A 20,006-nucleotide genomic window follows, 5' to 3' on the forward strand; every position below is an offset into this window, starting at 1 on the left:
ACATTCAGGGGCTCTCTGGATTTGTGGGTCAGGGCATGGTTTGTTCTAAGTGGGTCGCCGTTAAGGAGTGGCCCAGCCGTGTTCTCTCAGACGCTTGTCTGGGAAAGGGTTTGCTTCAGTCTTGTGTGGTTGTTGGTGGGTTCTGATTTACTATGGTTCATTTCAGGCATTCAGGTCCACTGGCTATTTGCTGGAGGTCTGATGTGGCTACCTCCACCATTGGGTCATCCTGGGATGGATGAGCTCCTTGGAGCAGGGGCATCACAACTATGTGCTTCCCAAGACCTCTGTCAGAACAACTGAGGGAAAGAACTACACCAGGGAAAGATGGCCTCACATGCTAGTCACCATACTTTAATAAAAGGCAGCCTGGCAGATGTGGCCCAGGATGGTCTGGGGCTAAAAAGCTAGATGGCATGTGAGCCATTTGTTTGGTCATGAAACACATGACCAAAAGCAGCTTGGGAAGGAAAGGGTTTGTTTGACTTACATATCCTAAACAGTCCACTGGGGGAAACCAAGGCAAGAGTTGGTGAAGGAGTTCTGCTTATTGGCTTGCTCAGCCTGCATTCTTACAGAACCCAGGACCGTCAGTCAGGTCTTCCCACAATGGGCTCGGCCTTCCACATCAGTCACTAGTTAAGCAAATGTCCTACAGGTTTTCCTGTAGCCTGATTTTATGGAGGCATTTTCTCAATTGGGGTTCTCTCCTCTCAGATGACTCTAGCTCATGTCAAGTTGACATAAAAGTAGCCAGGACTCTATTCCTCTGGTGTAAGTCATCTTGGAGGCACTTGAGAGCTCCATAGGATGCTGGTTTCCCTGGGCTCAAGGGTTTCATTAGCATGGCAGAGTCCACGCTGGCTTTTCCAAAGCCCATGGAGCACAATCTCCAAATGTCCTAGCCATGCCGTGTGGAGAAGCTTGAGACAGAGGCATGCAGCAAGATGTGAACATCAGGGAAGAGCCTCTCCAATAGCAAGGGCAGTAGGCACAAAGGTCCTGAGGCAGAAATACACCTCAGACAGTCTAGGGTTAACAAGGAGGCCAGAGGGTGGGAGCCAAGGTCAAGGTTGACTATATACATCCCATTGTCATAGCTTAGTCAGCCTCTGGGGTTGGCTGTGCAAGGGTCCTTCCTGTCCTGTCCTTTTCCTCTATCCTTACCTGGTCATCCCCCTCCACCCACCCCCATCTCAAGCTGTTTGTCTTCCTGGGCCTGCCTGCCCTCGTCCCATCCCATTCCATCCCTCCAGGGGCCTGATCTGCTGCCACAGATAACCTGGGAGTCCAAGAGCCCTCAGAGGCCTAGGAGAACATGTGCCTTATTGGAAACTCTCCACTCAGGGACAACTCTCCTCATCAATGGCTTCTGTGGCCTTCCTTCCCAGAAGTGGCAAACTCCCCAGCAGTTGTTTTGAGACTTGGAGTGAGCACAGGCTAGCACACTATTTGTCCCTGGGAAGGTGGCAGCTGGTGGGAATCTGACACAGGACAGAAAATGCCTTGTTTAGAAGGAACGTCTCTCTGGGTTCCTTCTGGGTTCCCCACTCTGAAAAGAGCCAAGTCACAAACCACAAGACTTTGACAGGCCTGAGGGGTCTGCAAACTGTCCCCTGGGACATGGCTAGCGCTTGAGATGGACTGAATACGTGAATGAACAGGCTGCGATGGAGTGAAACATCTGGACTCAGGGTTGAACAGGCCTATGCTCAAATACGCCGTTCCTTTCGTGCTGTGCTTCCCTGGGTGGAACATTTCTCCTCTCTGAGCTCTACTCTTACCTGTCCAACAGCCTGTGGCCATCTCAGTTTGCCTGGGCCAAGGCAAGGACTGTGCAGGATGGTTAGAGTGTTTTGGCAAACTGTGAAGTGCTCGAGGAATGAAGCTATTATCGTAGGCTTTCTGTGGTTTGGTGCAAGACAGCAGCCTGTCCACTGGTTTCCCTCATGGGCAGGCAGTTTCCTGAGCAGCAGCTCAGAGCAGGAAGCGCGGTTCAGCTGCTGGCAGGGACGGAGAGATGGGAGGGATGGGAGGGTTGGGAGGGAGTGATGTGTCAGTCTTCAACCTGTTGTGGGCGTGTCCGTGCGCGTGTGCAGCACTGTCATGGGCAAAAAGGGAGGAAGGGAGAGTCTAGTGCTGAGCTGCAAATGGCTTGTTTGTTTATCTTGTGGTCAGACAAGCTGGGTGGCCTGGGAGGTAGGGAAGACTGACATGGTGTGGGAGACAGAGAGAGGAAAACATCAGAGATGGAATCAAAGGGACATTCAGAGACACAGAACAGAAGCAAGAGAGGGACAGTGCAGGCTAGGGTGACAGAGAGCCCAGGAAGGAGCCTGTGCCTCCCAGGAGGCGTGGCCAGCAGCCTGCATTTTCTTGTTTTGCTTTTATTTTGGAGCCGGGGTCTTGCTGTATAGCCCAGGAGCTTGTTACGTAGGCCAAGCCCAGGCTGATCTCAAACTTGAGTCCCCTGCCTCTGCCTTCCAGTTGCTGGAACTGAGGTATGAGCCACCACACCTGGTTCAAGTGTTCAGGCTTGCTCTTCCACGGTCAACAAAGTCAAGCTGACCTTCCCCCCCCCCCCCCCCCCCCCCCCCCCCGGTGCCGAAAAAAAGAAAAGAAAAGAAGGAAGGAAGGAAGGAAGGAAGGAAGGAAGGAAGGAAGGAAGGAAGGAAGGAAGGAAGGAAGGAAAAAACATTGTCCCTCAGGAAGCCGAAGGAAATCTGGTTTTGAACCCCCCAGTGAGGTTTGCCCTCTGGGTGCTCTGCCTCGGGTTTCCCAGCCTCGTCAGCTGCAGGTCACACTTCTAGAGCATTTTGCCATGTTCTAGAGAGCTGCCACAGCAGCCTTTGCTTCTGGAGGGCCCTCCTCCCCCCTTCCCCAGATACTCCTCCAACAGCTGCCGCAGGCCAAACTTACTTCCATTGACTTAGCGTTTTTTGTCTAAGTCACTCAATTTCCATGTAGCCGAGATTTCCTCAGAAAGGAAACCCCCGATCGCTATGGGAAATAAACAGCCGGCGCCACTGTCAGTAGAGGGAAAACGATGACGCCAACCATTGTCGCTGAAAACTGGTGCTGCGCTCGAACAATTTTGTTCCCTCCCTGCCCCCCTCTAGGACATCCAGCAATGTCTGTAGACACTGTTATGCCTGCAGCGTGTGTAAATGTGGTATACGCATGTGCCTTTTCATGTGTGTGCAGGTGTTGATGCCACTGCATCTAATGGGGAGAGCCGAGGGTACCATAAAACAGCCTCCCATGCTCAGGACAGACCCACAGCCAACATCACTAAGTGTGTGTAGTACTGGGGTTCCCAGGTCCTGCTCCATAGCCCGCTGGTGTCAAACGAAGTGCGTGTGCTTTGGATAGCACCAGCTAAGGGCCTCAGTCTCCAGGCTCTGCTGAAACACCCACCCCAGAGATGCTTCCCAGCCCTGGAAAAGAAGCCAGGACTCCTGGGTCCCTACTCCTAAATCCCAGGCCCTTGATAGTTCTTAAAACAAACAAACAACAACCACCAACTGTTTTATTATTATTATTATTATTATTTTTTTTTTGATGTGTGTGACTGTTTTGCCTGAATGCTTGCATCTGCACCACATGTCTGCCTGATGCCCAGAGAGGCCAGAAGAAGGTATCTGATCCCCTGGGACTGGAATTAGAGTGGTTGTGAGCCACTAAGTGGGTGCTGGGGCCCTAATCCTCTGCAAGAGCAGCCAGTGCCCTTAACCACTGAGCCACCTCTTCAACCCTCCCCTTGGTGGTTCTTGCCTTCAACAGCCTGTGCTGCCCACTAGAGCGGAAGCTCCCAGTGGGCAGGGCATCCATCTCTCTAGGCACGGTGCCGAGTTCAGGGCACATTCTTCTGACTTGTGTATGGAGTGAACAAATGTGCTGGCCTCAGGACTCAGCACACCGTCTGGGCACTTGCGTCTCCCATGTAAAGCTGAAGCGCCTGCAGGACCAGCTGACCAGGGCCGCCCTCTCAGCAGAGGAGGATTCAGCCTTACAGACAAGATCTCACTTCCCAAACATTGCCGCTGCCCAGCTCTCCCCTGGCATGGAGGAGACTGTTAAGCAAGCTCCCAACTCCTGCAGTCATTCCTTTGATCCTCCAACCCCCAGATCTTCTAGTCTCGTAGGGCAGGCAGAGAGCCCAGGGCACTGAGACCTGGCTGCACCATCCGCCTCACCCTGGCCTCACCCTGCACTCTGCACTGGCCCCAGAGTGCTTTGGACTGGGGAGGCCTTTAAAACTATGTATAATGTCTGAGAGGCCCTGGGAGATGCTTCTGAGAAAGCCACCATGGTCTTGAGGTCCTGGGTCTCATGACAAGGGCCAGAGGCCATTCTCCCTAGAGGCAGCTAGAGTCCATGGCTGTGGCCATTGAGTTCCTGGGACAGACATCCAAGAACAGAGAGGAGGGGACAGGAATAGGTCCTGACAAGGAAATGTGTGTCTGTCAGAGGGGCTGACTGTGGGAGGGGTATCATGGAGGTACCTGAAAGGAGGCCAGGTCTTTCTGAGACCCTGACTTTTCTACCTCACTTCACACTCTCTTCTCCCCTCAGCTCTCTTTTGTCACCCTCCCCACAGCTCCTCCTCTCCTGCCTCCCAGTCCTCTTCTTCCCCTCCTCCCCCTGACTCCTTCTTTGCTCTACTTCCTCCTCTCTGAGTCCCCTTCCTTTCTTCTCCTTGCTCCTCCCCCTCTTCCCCTTAGTCCCTATTCTCTCCTCCCTACTCCTCTTCATCCTCATCTTCTTCTTCTTCCTCCCTTGTCTCAGTTTCTGTTCTCTTCCCTCTTCTCTTTTTCTTCTGTTTCCTCTCTCCCCACCACCCTCCACCTCCCCTTTACCTGGTCCGGGTGGTGGAGGAGAAAGCTGCTTGATTAGGTATTCCTCCTGTCCTGTTTCCTTGATGCAGGCTTTTGAAATCCCCAAAGCCACAATTTGCCTCTTGTTTTCTTCCTCTCCTGCAGCTGAGCCCTGAGGCCATGAATGTTTTATATCTAGCTGCCCAGTGAGGAGGGTGTGGGCTACCAGGAGATACTGGGTAAGAGACATATTTGTTAATACTAAAAATCACCCCCCCTCCAGTACATTTGCTCTTGGTCACCCAAGACCCACAGTACCCCTGCAAGCCTCATCTGCATAGCCTGGGCTCTTCCATAACCTCAGGCTGGATGGGGTAGATCTGCACAGGCTTCTGGGAGCCCAGGAAACACACTGTGTGACATCGGAAGGTCCCTGTTAAATGCCACCTCCGATTTGGGCCACTTCACGTTAAAAGACAGGATCCACACAAGAGCAGTGCTAATGACTCAAGTGGGCTGAGATTAGGCCTGTGGAGAAGGGCAGAGAGAGCCCACAGTCTCTGCCGAGCAGGCTGGGTGGAGGGCGAGCCACTAATTGCCACACTCTGGAGAAGATGCCAGCCAGCTTTGCGCCTCGTCCTCAGAGGGCAGAACGAGAAATTAGCTCAAATTGGAGCTGGAAAGATTTAGGTTACATGTAAGAAGGAACTTTCTCAACTCTGAAATATGCTACCAAGAGAGGCTGCAGGTTCTCCACAGAGAGGCTAAAAATAGCTCATTCTTTAAAAATAGGTCTGGGAGGCTTTAAACACTGCCGGCGCAGTCACGGACATGGTCTGCAGTGCCAGCTATCTGGCCCTGTGCCCCTCAGGCCCAAGAAGGCCACCAGCCCCAGACATTGGTCCCTGCAGGGATGGCATCTGGGTACCTCAGATTTGCACAGAGCAGCCATTTCCACAGCTTGGCTGAACCCACTCAGGGCTCTCGTTGCTCTAACACGGAAGGCCATTGGTGCTGGTTATCTGCATTGGTCCTACCCCACCCCCAGTTGCTTCTGGTTGCTCTGGCCCTCCCTGTTGCTGTACCCCGACCCTGAGAGTTAGCTGGGGTGCATCCATCTTGCAGCCAGGCAGCCTATTCCATGCCTGCTTCTCAGCTCCCCCAGGGATTGACCACCTTCCCTGAGAGGACAGCAGTCTTCCTCCCTGGCTCCCAGCCTACTGCTTCTCTCTAACCCCTTCCTCACTAGGCAGTCAGTGATCGGGTGTGGGGCCGTGCATGAAGCCCTGGGTCCTACCACTGCCAAAACAACCAACCAACCAAACAAACAAGTATGTCTTGCAACAGGAATGCGATTCCCTCTCCCTTTTCCACGGCATCCAGAATCAAGTCCTAACTCCCTAGATGGCTTCGAACTTTCCCTTGAAGAATTTTTATTTGTTCCTCCAGCATCTCACACCTCTCAGCTCCACTTCGCCTGGAAGCTGTGGCCCAGCCTCTCCCCTGCCTCTTTCAGACCCTCAGCCTGGATGGTACCTGCCCCAGAGGCTTCTGCTCTATAGCCCTGGACCTCCTGCTTTGACTGCCTTGACCCATAGAAGTTCGCATCCTATTTTGAGGCAAGCCCATACATCTGCCCTTCATAGATGCCTACTGCCCAGAGAGAGGGCCTGGTGCTTCCAGCCCCAAGGACTCTGGGCTGACAGTGCAGAGGAACAGCATACTGCTCGTTGTGGAGAGTCATGCCTGTAGTCCTAGCATCTAAGAAGCTGAGGCTATCCTGGGCTACAGAGTGAGACTCTGTCTGAAAAAACAAACAAACAAACAAAAAAACAACAACAAAAAAACCAAGGGGTGTGGGAGTAGAGAGGCAGGCTGCCATGTGGTTTTGCCTTATGAAGGACCATTTCTTTTTGCCAGATGTGACCCAGCATTTTGGAGGCAGAGGCGGGGAGGATGAGGAGATGGAGGCCAGCCTTGGCTACTGGAGAGAGAAGGAAAGTAAGAAAGTGAGAGGGAGACATGAAGGAAAAGAGTAAAGGGATGGGGAGTGAGCAGTTTCTCTACAGTAGCCTGTGCCTCCATTTACCCTGCTCCATTCCAGGTGATCAGGATGCCCTAGGCTGAGCTTAGAGCAGACAACTGAGGAGCAGGCATTGGTGACAAGCTTCTCTCCAGGCTACCTCTGAGTTGAAGGAGCTGTTCAGAACAGAGGTAAAATAAATAAATTAATCAATTCAGTTGTGTTACAGAGGAGGAACCAAGGTTAGGAGTGAACCTGGGGAGTCACCGTCCCTTGGCTGTGAAATACAGATGAAAGTTTCAGCTGCTTGGCAGGGCAGAGGTGAGAGCCAGGCTAGTCGCAGCGATGGTGAAGTCCTGTACTGGTGTTCCCGCCCCAGGACCCCGCAGAACCCCTGTGTGTGCTTGGTGCTGGCCCTCAGTATTGGGGGGAGGAGGGGAAGGGGAGGCTACTGAGACCACTGCACTTCCCCTAAGCGCCGAGCCTCCCCATCCCCCTCCTTCCGCCGCATTGTTAAGTTAACTCCATAAGCATGTGATTTGAGCATTTCAATTTCATCTGTGGCCTCTCGGCTCTCTCATCTCAAGATGACCTGCCTGCCAGAGCACTCGAGGCTGCCCATGAATAAAGTTAATTTCCCATCACAAAAAAAAAAGAAGGAAAGAAAAAGAAAAGCCTTGCAGCCAGCAGGTACTTGGTACAGGTTCAGCTGCGTGCCATGCCAGGCTCCCAGCAAGGCTTGGCATTGCCCCCATCCTGCCCTCTGCTTCCAGCTCTAGATCATCTCCCGATGCATGCAAGAATATTTATTTAGCCACGAATGCTCCCCAAGTGTTCCCTGTAATAACCGAGACTTTAATAACATCTTTAATAACAAGCCTTATTATAAGCTAATTAATCAGCCACCTCCACGATCCTGCCATTAAATGGAGCATGGCAATCAAGCAAGACATTCTTCAGTCCTGCAAAAGAGAGCTGGGCCGGAAGTAGCCGAGGCCTGGAAACTGGGTCGCTGCCCCTGCTCCAAGACCACACCCTGTGCAGGTGCAATCTCTGGACCGGAGAGCGTGTCCTCAGAGCGGGTAGGCCGGGTGGTCTGCCAGGCCTCGGGGTGACCAGGAAACGGCCTTTGACCCCCAGCAACGGGACAAAACGGGATTTGGGAAATGGCATGTGGCAAGCCCTGAGGGGCCATGTCAACTCCATCTGCACACACACACACACACACACACACACACACACACACACACACACCCGCCAGCCTTGCTTTCTGGGCTGGCTTTAACTCAGGAGCACAGGACCCGAAGGGTATGCTGGGAAATTACGTACACTTCCAGCTTGTCTGCACTTTCCTACTCACATCTCTTGCCCACCCACCAGCCTCCCTCACAGTAAGTAACCTTGCCTCGCCCTTGCTCATGATGAGCAGAGTAATGGAATTCCCTTTGTCAGGGGGTCTAGACTGGACTCCTCGGGAAAAGCACACAGCACCACTCAACTCAAGTCTTACTTAAGTGCTCTTTTCTCTACCCTTGGGTGGAGCATCTTGGTTGCTGGCGGGCCACTGAGTTCTAGAACCCTCTCTCACCTGCTTACCTTCTGTCTTGCTTCTAGGATTGGGCCCATGCTAGCCTGCACCAGATACACGCCCCCCACCCCCACCACCCCACTGGGATTCCCCAATCTGTCCAGAAGATCCACCTTCCACCTGACACGCCCCCAAACCTGCCACTCTGAGACACTAGACTCGGGGCCTCCTCTATCACTTCCCTTCCAATTGTTCTCAATCCATGCTAGCTGAGCACCCATTCCCACTCCAGAGGGAGTCTGTCATGGTAACCTGTGGTCTCTGGTTGGCTGGTCCAGGGTCGCTTTCCTAGCCCACCCATCTTTCACCTGATATCTACCTTGAGTGCCCTTTCTCCAGGACCCCAGGCTGCTCCAATTTTCTTTCCATGCCCTGGGCTGGGCATGGTCGGCTCTGCTCAGCCCCAGATGCTTCTCCTTCTCTGCTCTCCCACTCTTTCTGCCCTCTCTCTCAGGCTGCTGCCTCATTTCTTCTTCTGTGCTGATGATGTGTGCATCTGTTTCCAGCTCTGACAGCTCCCAACCACAGCCTGGTACACTAACTGCTCACTCGATATCTTCAGAGACAGAAAATAAGCGTTTCAAGCGAATATGGCCCTGAAAGATTCCACCCACCCAGACTTCCTCCCTTCTTCTCTCCCTCTCACTCTCTGTCTCTCTCAACAAAAGCGTCACCATCTGCCCAATCCCTTAAACCAAAGGCCAGCCTGGAATTTAAGACAGCCACTCAATCCACGTCCACCTACCAGCAAATGCTATCGACAGGAAGCCTCATCTTTTTCAGTTGCTGAAACAAGATACTCAAGACTAGACACTGATACAGAAGAGGAGTGTATTTGGCCCATGGTTCTGGAGCTGGGAAGCCTGAGAGCGTGACACTGGCATCCACTCGGCATTAGTGTTGGGTTTGGTGGTGCGCTGGCACCTGGTGGAGGCATCCAGTGCTGAGACAGAGCAAGTGAGGCAGCTTGAGCCTCTTCCTCCTCTGCTATACACCAAGATCATCACCTAACCCTAATCACCCCCAAGAATACCATTAGATCCAAGTTTAAGGATTACATTTCCAACATGTGAGGGACACACATCAACTTTGACTCTCGGTTTCAAACAGTTCCTCAGAACTGCCTTCAGATCGGCCCAAGCGGCCCAGCTCAGCCTCGTCCCTAGGCTCCTCTCTTCTCCCTTCCCCCTAACCATCCCACTCCACCCCATGATCAGTAACTGCAGTGCTCTTTACGTGGTAAGCTGGGCTGAATGCCAGGCTCAGAGGTGAAGTGCTTTCCTAGCACACACAGCCGTGGGCCTGGTTTTCAAGGCAGACTCTGAAACGCAGAGTTCCACCATGTCTTTGAGAGATGTACAGTTTTCCTGTGTTGAGCTTTCTTAAACTGAGGCCCTTCCTGTGTGTGCATGAGTAGAATTCAACGTAGGGACCAACGCTGCTCTAAGCCAGTGGTTCTCAAGCTTTCTAACCTTGCAGCCCATCAACACAGTTCTGCATGTTGTGGTGACCCGACCCCCACCCCCCGACTGTAATATTATTTTGTTGCTACATCATAACTGCAAACTTGGTTTGCTACTGCTATGAATGTAAAGATCTGATAGGCCACCCCCTCGAAAGGGTTGTTTGCCCCCCCCCCCCCACAATGGGTTGAGAGCCATTGTTGTAAGACAAGACTTGGGGAAAGGAATGATTCTGCTGGCTGCTAGGTCTAGCTTTAGGCATAGCTTGGAGATGCTGGATTAGGTACTGTGTGGCCTCGCCTCCTCTGCCCTAACTAAGGTCTGGCGTGCCAGCTCCTGAAGCTGCCTTGCAGTCTCTGCGATGAAGTATGTACCCTGACAACATTTCAGGGGAGAAGGGTCTGTTTAGCTCATGGTCTTGGAGGGTTCAGAATGTAATCACTTGGTCCACACCCTTGGTCAGGGCCTCATGGTGGTGAGGGCCTCTGGAGTAGGAGGCACAGGAAAGGGCCAGGGCCACCAGCTGAGGACCAAATCCCAAACGGGGGAGTTTTTTGGAGGGGAACTTCAAGTCCACTCAGGGGGGGTAGCCCCATGTGTGTTGGGATTGGAGGAGAACTTTGAGGGGTCAGTTCTCTCCTTCCTGTGGTCTTTAGGCCTCTGCAGAAAGGCTCTCACTCACTGAGCCACCCTGCTACCCCCCCCCCAGCCATGTTACAGGGAGGAGAGCATACTCCCACCTCTTAAAGCCTTTGGGCAAGGGTGAAATACAGCCTTGGGACTGAAAGGGGCTGGACACAGGGAGGCTCATGCAGGGGGTGGGGCTTCTGGGGCTTCTGAGAGGGCAGCAGTCTCAGAGCAAATGAGCACTGGGCAGGGGCACAAGGGAAAGCCTTGTCCTTCCAGGTCACGGCTTCTACCGCAAAGCGTAATGATTTGAAAAGTGTGGTGTTGACACACCATGGGTGGGGGCGTCCAGACTGGCAGGATGAGGTGATGAGCTAGGAAATAGAGCTGTGTGTGTTAGGAGACTGGGAACATCATGCGGGTGAGCACTCCACATCTGAAATTCTGGGAGCCAGAAACTCTTAGAATTGTTTTTCAGAGCTGAGGTATTTGCATATGCAAATGAGGTGTCTTGGGACGGACCAAAGGTTATAGAGGGAGTTCGTTTTTTTGCTTTACCTACACCTCAGACACAGCTGGGAGGTGATTTTTTTCTATGATGTTCACACCTGTGTTTTGACTGTTTCTCGTCACACGAAGTCAGGGGCAAGCTTGCCGCCTGTCAGCACTGAAGAAGTTTGCGATTTTAGAGCATTTTTGAGGTTTTGGATTTGTGGGATTCTCAACCTGCATGAAAGAATCACTTAAAAGCGGTGGAGAAAGAAAGAGCCATCCTGTTGGGGTTCTGAGGAAATGAAGGCAGGTCCTTCCCTCACAGCACACAGCAGGCTAAACTCTAGATGAACTGATAAACTTCTACAAGTGTGTTGCGAAAATACAGGAGAGTGTGCTGAGTGGACACAAGAAGCAAAAGCCGGAAACAGCCGATAAGTGGCTCCGTCAGTTGCAGAGATGCGAGGCCGGGGCAGTCTTATCCTGCCAAAACCTTGAAGCAGCCAAGATGGCACTTCTGTATAAGATGCATAAACAAACGGCGCTCCATGCAGATCTTGGACATTTCTTCAGAAGCAAAAAAAAAAACGAATGAGCACTACAGCCTCGAGAAGACTTGGAAGGACCGAAAACGCTTACTTCCTGGTGACAAGCCAGGGGGGGGGGGGGCACGGTCTCTGACTCCGACACCACCACATGCAGAAAACGCCAGAGCCCGGAGACAGGAGACAAATGTGAGGCAGCCGGCAGCTTAGGGGGCATGGGGAGTGAGGGGCAGGCAGGCGGAACCAGGAGAGTCTTAGGGACTCGAGGTCCTTCTAGATGCCACCAAATGGTGCGTCACGCTGGGGTTGTCAGATCCGTGGATGTGGGAGTCACAGGGCTCACTGTGAATTTTAGTGACTAGCCGTGTGCAGGCTCTGGCTCCTCCAAAGGAAAAAGTGTCCCACCCTGAGGAGAGAAAGCGACTTCTGAACTGAGGGTGTGGGGAGGGTGTGAGCACTCTGTGCCTGCCAATCACACTTCTCCGAAAAAACAAAACTTATTACTAAAATCAAAAAGCCATGTGCAGAGAAGACAGGCAGTCAGCTTTGCCACCTGGGCAGCAGCAGGATTAGTAGCCTGCATACATAAAGAACCTCTATCAAGCCCTAGGGAGATGGGGTGTGTGTGTGTGTGTGTGTGTGTGTGTTTGTGTGTGTGTGTGTGTGTGTGTGTAATAGTGTATGATGTGAGGTTATGGTGTGTGCATGTCAGGTGTGTGTTCATGTGGGATGTTTACATGTATGGATGCCACATGGAGACCCGGGTTAATGTGTCTTCATACGTTGGTCTCCATCCTTCCTCTGTGAGACAGGGTCTCTCTCACTGAGAAGATAGGTGGGCCAGCCAGTGAGTCTCAGGGACCTTCTGTGCCCACCGTGTTCCAGCGCTGGATCTGAAGGAGCTTTCCATGCCTAGCTTCACGTGGGCCCTGACTTCAGGGCCTCACACCAGCATGGCAGGAATATGACCCACGGAGCATCTCTGCTCCCTGAGGAAATAGATTTAGAAAACGCTCAGGAGCTGGAGAGACGCACATTCGAGCAAGCGATGTGCTTTCTGCCACAGAGTATGGGAACCCGAGCGCTCAAGCCCGGAGTCTGCGTGTAAAGTTAGGCCCGGTGCTGTGCGTGTCACCAGTGCTGTGGGAGAGACGCAGGAGAACAGCCGGGACTTGCTGGCCACCAGCTCAGCTCCAAGTTCAAGAACAGACCATTCCAAAGGAATGAGGCAGAGAGGGACAGACGAGGATACCCAACCCCCTCCTCAGTCTCCAGAAGAACCTGCACGCGTGTGTGCCCGCTACTGCACACACAAACCACACACACACACACACACACACACACACACACACACACACACGACTGAGGAAGGCTATGGCCGCACATATTCAGAGTGGAGAAAACCAAAGTAGATAATAAACATGGCAACGCCCAGCTCAGGGATTCTAAGGGACAATAGCACACAGTGTGGCCATGGGATGCTTAGATCTTTTAACGCTTGACAGCATCAAGGCAGAGCCCTGGGGTACCACGTGGAAGGCCGGGGAGGGCTGTGGCTCAGCTCACACAGCTACAGGGTCCTCCTCTCCTCAGCTCCACACTTGGGTCTTTACCTCGGTAGCTCAAGGTTGGCTGTGGGACTCGGTAGATGGTCCGAGTAGGGCTTTCCCTCTCTGTGCCCCTTCCTTCTTCTTAGAGTTGCTAGGCGTTCACCCACACACTGAAGCGTGAGGCATCCTCTGCCTTCCTGTCTCTCTGCTCCTCCCCTTGCTTCATCTGCCCTTACCACCATTTCTTCCCTTGTCACCACCTTCTCTCCTGCCTTCTCTTTAGAAGCAGGGCAAAGCATGACAGAGGCAGTGAGAGGAGGAGGGGCAGCAGCAGGTGAGGCAGCTGGGGAGGAGGCCTGGTTATAAGACTGTGGGTGGGGGGAGGCTTCGAAGATGGCTGCTGGGAAAGTGCCTGGCAGGCAAGGGGAGGACCTGAGTGACATCACCTTGTAATCCCGCTGCTAAGGAGGGGCTGGGTGGGGTTCACTGGCCAGCTAGTCTAGGTGATTGGTGAGCTAGAGAGCAGTAGAGGTAGGTCCCCAGTGTTGGTCCCTGGCCCCTATACATGCATACTTGAGCATTAACCCATGTATACAACACACACCAAAAAAAAAAAAAAAAGTTTTTAAAAGAGTATTTGGAAACTGGGTGTGGTGGTGCATCTGTGACACCGGAACTCAGGAGGATAAAACTCTTAAATTCAAGGCTACCCTGATCAAGCAAAACAAACAAACAAAAACAACCCTCCCCCAAAAAAACCAACAACAAAACACTCCACTCCCAATGAAAACAGAAGAAAATAAAACAAACCACACAAGAAGAAAACTCAAGAGAATCTGAATGTCAGTCTGTGCTGGTTAGGTTTTTTGTTTTTATCAACCTGGCACAAACTGGACGGACCTTGACTGAGAAAATGCCCCCATCGCATTTGGCATATAGGCAAGTCTGTAGCTTATTTTCTTGATTGATGGTGGGTGTGGGTGGGCACCAGGGAGGTGCCATCCCTGGGCAGGTGGTCCTGGGTGCTATAAGAAAAGAGGCTGAGCAAGCCACGGGGAGCAAGCCAGGAAGCAGCGCTCTTCCATCACTTCTGCATCGACCCCAGCCTTGGCTTCCCTCCGTGATGGGTGTTGCCTGAGAGCTGTAAAGATGCTGATCTCCTTTCTTCCTCTCATCACCCACCCCGTTCCTCATCAGGACCATCTCCTCTCTTAAAACCAACTCCATACCTTCAGGTTGGCCCCACAGGAGGCCTCAAACTGCACAGGTCTAGAGCCCTTTCTCCAAGAGAAGTGCTGTTTTGTATCAGTCCTGGTGGTTGTAATGATTTGTGCCTAGTGGGCATCAGATACCTAGGATGCTCTATCTTTGGTCCCTTGCTTCCCCACATGATCATCTTTATCTTTGCCACGATCCTCCTCTTTGGGATGATGGAAAGATTGGCGGTTCAGAGAGGTCAAGTGCTCAGCCCAAAACCACGCAGGAAAAAAGTGTGGTAGGGGAGAGACCATCCCCATCTTCCTGAAGCTCATAGCTCTACAACCGGAGAGTTACCCCCATGCAACACTGCACATGCTCAGAGCTAAACGTTACTCCAGCTCCATTTGGCTGTGTCGCAGCTTACTTTTGTGTCACCGTGATGACAACACCCAGCAGAAGCAACCTAAGGGAAAAAGACTTGTTTTGGTTCATGGTTTAAATCCACCTTGGTAAGACAGGCAGGCTGTGCAGCTCATTCATGGCAGCAGGTATACAGCTTAGATCATGGTGGACCAAGAGGCAGAGAGTCAGAAAGGCCGAGGGGCAGGGATAATGGGTCCGCCCTGTGACCCACTGCCTCCAGCTGGGCCCCACTTCCTGCAATACCCATAGTTTCCACAAAAGCACCACCAGCTGCTGCGGCTGGAACAAGGGTCCAAAACATGAACCAGTGATCCCATGGGGGACAGTCCAGTTTCAAGCTGTACACCATCCCATGTACACCATGGTTGTGTTAAGAAAGAAATCTGTGAAGCTGATTTTATGACCCGCTACTGCCGTGAGCTTTGGAAATTACCCTGGAGGAGACGTGTGCCGAGTGGTCGTTCTAATATGGGTGTCAGCATATATGACTGCAGGCTGAAATCAGCCCTTTGTTTCTTCAGGAAAAGTTTTATTGGAGAAACTCGCTAGTTAACACATCTCCCGAAGCCAGTTGGATGAGTGAAACAGTTTTAACAGAGACCACATGACTGAGACTCCACATTCAAATGTTTGCCCTTTTGGACCCTTTACAGGCACCAGTTTTGAGCTTATACCTGCTTCCCCTGCTTAAACAACCCCAGGGCTGGCCTACATATCCTCTGGGCCACACCAGTGTCTCCCAGACTCTGCTCCCAACGATGTCCCTTTCATGCACTTTCCCAATGCTAACAGGCCGGCTGGCAAATGGCTTGGGGGTCCTAGAGCTGGGGACGAGGCTCCTCCCTGCATCCTGACGCCTGCTCTTCTCCACAGGTCTCCTGGGAATGGTGGCACACATGATGTACACACAGGTGTTCCAGGTCACCGTGAGCCTTGGCCCTGAAGACTGGAGACCTCACTCCTGGGACTATGGGTGGTCCTTCTGGTAAGCGGCCTTTGACCTTCAGGGAGCAGAGTCTGAGTCATGCTGGGTACACCAAGGCGTGTCTCAGGAGCCTTTCGCTTGTGAATGGCAGAAACCCATAACGACAAGAACAGGGGGTGTTTATTTTTCGGTTTATCTCGGAAGCTTAGGGTGTCGTACGGGACAGGGGTAGGGGTTGGGGGATGGGCACACACAACCAGCTGGGACTCTGGGTTGTGACAGAATCCCCTCCCCCATCAGTCTAAGTGGAGAGACCCTGGAGATCAGCATAGTGAGTGACATCCCCCAAGACCGGTGTGTCCTTCGCATTCAGAGATGAGGCCTCTCTTTCTCCAGCATGGGCTGAGGTCCCAAGCTTCCCTCTGATGGACACGGGTCCTTTCCTTTCACCTGAATGGTCATGGCAGCTAGGGAATGTGTCAGCTCAAGCAGGCCAACCTCTGGAACTAGGAGTGAGTCCCAAGGTGTCCATTGGCAATGAGGTGGAACGCATGCTGGGTGAGCCCCTGTAGTGTCTGGGTGACTTCCTCAAGGACCCAGCCTTTCTCTCCCTCTTCCTCAGTCTCTCACAGCTTCAGTCTCAAGCAGCCTCCCTCAGAGTGGTGGCAAAAGCTGTTGCCAAGGACAGCTTCGTAACAGCACCTTATAAACATACTGCAATCATCAAGGGTCGGGGTGGGGGAGAGGGGGGTTGGGAAGTGGGGGGAGGGGTGGTTCCTTTCCTGACCTTGCTAGTAAACATTCTCATTGACTTAGCACAAGTCATGTGACCATCCTTGAGCCAATGGTTTAAATCTCGGGGAAACGGAAGGATATGATGGGCCACACCACAGTGGTCCAGAGCATCTGCAAGGAATGGAGAGGTCCAAAGAGATGCTGGCGATAATGCTGGAGTGAGCTGTTACCAGACGTGAGAGTGTCGGAGCACAGTGTCACTGGCCTGGCTGTCTAGGCCTCATCCTGGCGGCTGGGGACACATGTCCCTGAGCACGGTGGCTCTGGGCAGCTGCTCTCCATCGTTGTAGGAATGCAGCAGGGGTGGCTCAGGTCCCACGGGTCCCAGCAGGGCTCTGGGTCAGCACTCCAGGAACTCAAGAAACCTGACTGAGGGCCACAGTCCTGGTAGCAGAAAGGAGCTGAGCCCCGGTGGTCTGGTGTGCAGCTATGATGAGTGACAGGCGCTGTAGGCATGGCGCTCCCATACTCAAGCACTCCACAGACTTCTTAGACAGCTCCCGTGCAGGATTTGACAGGAACGATGAATGACCTCCTGCTGCCTGTGTGGGAACCAAGGCTCAGAAAGGATGGGACACCTGCCCTGGGTCACTCAGCTTTAGTGCAGCACTAGGATTTCTCTGTACCCCAGGCCATGCAGCAGTCCCTGGCTCCCACTATAGCACTGGGCTCCCACGCTGAGCCTGCAGGTTTTGACCATGGGCTTTGTGTTTCCCTTGGACATGGCTGGCTCATTTACCCACACAGCACCAGATTCCACAGGACCTTCTAAAGCTGCCTACCACAGCTCCATTTCTCATCCCAAAGGAGGCCATTTGTTTTGCTTAATATATATGAGGCCATTCGTCTCAAGTCTGGCCCAAGCCTCCATGGCTCACTCCAGGTAGGTTTAAGAGGGAGGAAGTCCCAGCCTCTAGCTTCAAGCCCAGCAGAAAGAATGAGGCTGAGGACCCTGGGGCATAGAGCATTCTCTGGAGGACAGCTGTGCATTTTGAGCAGCCCAGAGGGCACCTGTGGCAGTGCTGAGGGTAGCAGAGAATGAGACTTTAGGAATAGGTCAGGTTCAAAGCTGACCCTGACCCTTGCTGCTGTGGATGCTGGCCTTGTCCCTTATCCCCCGAGTGTCTCAGCATTGTCAGCTATAAAATAGAGAGTGCCGTTTCTACCTCGTGGTCTCCGCAGCGGCAGCCTATTCATTCTCTTTTGGTGGGTAGCACATCACCCAGCGTCTATTGGGCTCAAGGAAAACTGTATGGCCTCATGGTTTTGCAGGTTACCTAGGCTCAGCAGGTTGGTCCTGGCTTGGAGCTTTCCATAACAATCCGGATCACATCGCTGGGGCTGACTCAGGTGACCCTGGAGATTAGCTCAGTACAGTGCTGGCTGGCAGTGGTTAGAGGCCAGAGCAGCTCCTTGTTCGTGGTGCCTGGTCCCTAAGGACAGTGTCCAGTGATCAAGCATTTCAGGAGAACCAGGGGGAAGCCACAGGCTTAGTCTGTGAGGTCTTATGTCACTCTGCCGCACTCTGTGGGTCAAGGGCAGGTGCAGGAGCTGCGGCCCTTGGTAGCAGCTCTCAGGCAGAAGTGAGGCTGTGAACTGGGGTCACCCAGGCGGAGGTGGTCACTCAGGCTTGACAGGCATGCTGGCGTGCATGAGGCCGGCTTATAGTACGCGCATAAGACAGATGCTCTGTGGACAACAGTTGTCATGAAGGCCACCTCAGCCACCCACACTCAGGGCTGTGTGACCCAGATGTCCAACCGCCCATATTTGAAGGAACACTCCAGGATGCTTTCCCCTTCATCTGTCTCAACTCTCCTTAGCCTACCCAGAACACGCCAGGCAAGACTATGGTGGGCATTCAGCCAGGAGTAAGGACTGGGTAGAGTAGGAGCTGAGTGGGCCAACAGCTCCAGACAAGACTTTGTGAGTGGCCGCCTCAGCCTGCCTTTGCCTCCCATGGGGTCACTAGTTGCACTGGATCAGAAAGTTAGAGAAAGTGTGGAGCATGTGTCTCAGAGAAGTCACAATTGGCCTCAGGGGCTGCCTGTTGCCAGGAGCACCCGTTGGCCTGTGGCAGGTTTGGTGGGCCTGAACCTACACTGGTAGTTTTGTAATACCTTCAGAGCTTGGACTGTGACGTGATGATGTGGCTTATTGAAAGACCTGCTCAGCCTGTGCCTAACCAGCTGTGCCGGGTGACAGCACAGCTCAGGCAGGACAAACAGTGACTGGCCTCTGCCCTCCAGCTCTCCCGGGTCTCGCCAGTAGGTCACCGCCTCCTCACCTCCCAGGCCCTTCTAGGAAGGTCAAGAGAGTGCAGATATAGTCCTGAACAAACATTTTTTCCCCTGTTTTGCTCTTGATTGAAATGCATGGGGAAGAGGGCCTTCCCGACTTAGCACACATGGCAAATGCCATTCCAAGCAGTCTCTCTTCAGATTGCAAACTGGAGCAGCCAGCCCTAGCAGCACGCTCCTGGGATCCTAGCATTTGGAAGGTGGTGCCAGGAGGATTGTGAATTTGAGGGCTACCTAAGAGATCCTGTCTCAAACACACACACACATGCACACACACACACACACACACACACACACACACACACACACACACACACCTCTAAAAGGCTCAGAGAGGATAAAATTCAGTCCAAGCCACACAGGAGAAGAGTAAGTTGGGCCCCTGGCTTGGAGGTGACCCTCTACACCGAGCCCTTTGTCCCATGGAATAAGAGAGCCTGGCCCCATGGGAGCTGGGACCTATGTGCTGCTTCCTTGTTGAGGACTGCTGGACACCCATTCTGCAGGCTGGCCCCACAGCAGGTACCTCTGCTGCAGTACTCTAGAACTGCCTAAGGGTCCCAAGACCATTGTGGAGATTTTGCTAGGCTGGCTGGTGTTCTGTCAAGAGGCTGCGTGGTCAGCAGAAACTCTGGCCTTCTTTAAGATCAGGACAACGAAAGGGCTGTGACGCACAGGTATCCTGATGGCCGTTACCTTTAGAGTCATTTTGCTCCTAATGTTCTTGTTGGGTTCAGAGGGTGGCCTGTGGCAGGCGTTTGTGCCCTGTCCCTAACAGTGAACCTGTGCCCTCAGTCTGCAGGTATCTGGGGGAGGCCTTCCCCGATGCTCAGTTAGCATCTCCCCTCTGCGTGGGGCCTCATTAGCAGACTCCTGCCTACAGATCCACTCCCCGGCATGCCTCTGCATCGCCTCTACGTTTAGCCACGCTCTCCTGTCACACCACCTTCTCTCTTGTCCCCAAGTGTCCACTGTGCTCCTAGCTGTGAAACCAGGCCAGCCACCCCCATAGTCCATCCCTGCACCAGCTCAGCAAAGAACTGCACACGCCAGGAGTTTCCAGCCCCAGAGGCTCCAAGCTGTGTCCTGTGCAGGCACCCGGGGGAGGGGTCTGGAGAAGAGGGACAGGAAGATAGGAGCTGATGGGGTGTAGCCTGAGCCCCACCCAGCATACCAGGGGACAATGTGCTCTTACCTGCTTTTAATCTGTTCTCATTTCCTCTGGGTTAACCCATTTGCTCATTCATTTCCATAACCT

General features: G+C 53.0%; 1 protein-coding gene across 1 annotated transcript in view; it reads left to right on the forward strand.

Moving 5' to 3' along the window:
* The window catches only part of Gsg1l (GSG1 like), a 182,205-nt gene that overhangs the window by 130,483 nt on the left and 31,716 nt on the right, over window positions 1-20,006 (forward strand). The window contains exon 4 of the mRNA XM_055627681.1: window positions 15,602-15,713. Coding sequence (XP_055483656.1) covers window positions 15,602-15,713 — 112 coding nt within the window. The remainder of the gene's footprint in view (window positions 1-15,601; window positions 15,714-20,006) is intronic.

The sequence above is a fragment of the Psammomys obesus genome, unplaced genomic scaffold (genome assembly GCF_907164565.1).
Source record: "Psammomys obesus unplaced genomic scaffold, mPsaObe1.curated_primary_1811, whole genome shotgun sequence".
In the NCBI taxonomy this organism is placed as follows: Eukaryota; Metazoa; Chordata; class Mammalia; order Rodentia; family Muridae; genus Psammomys; species Psammomys obesus.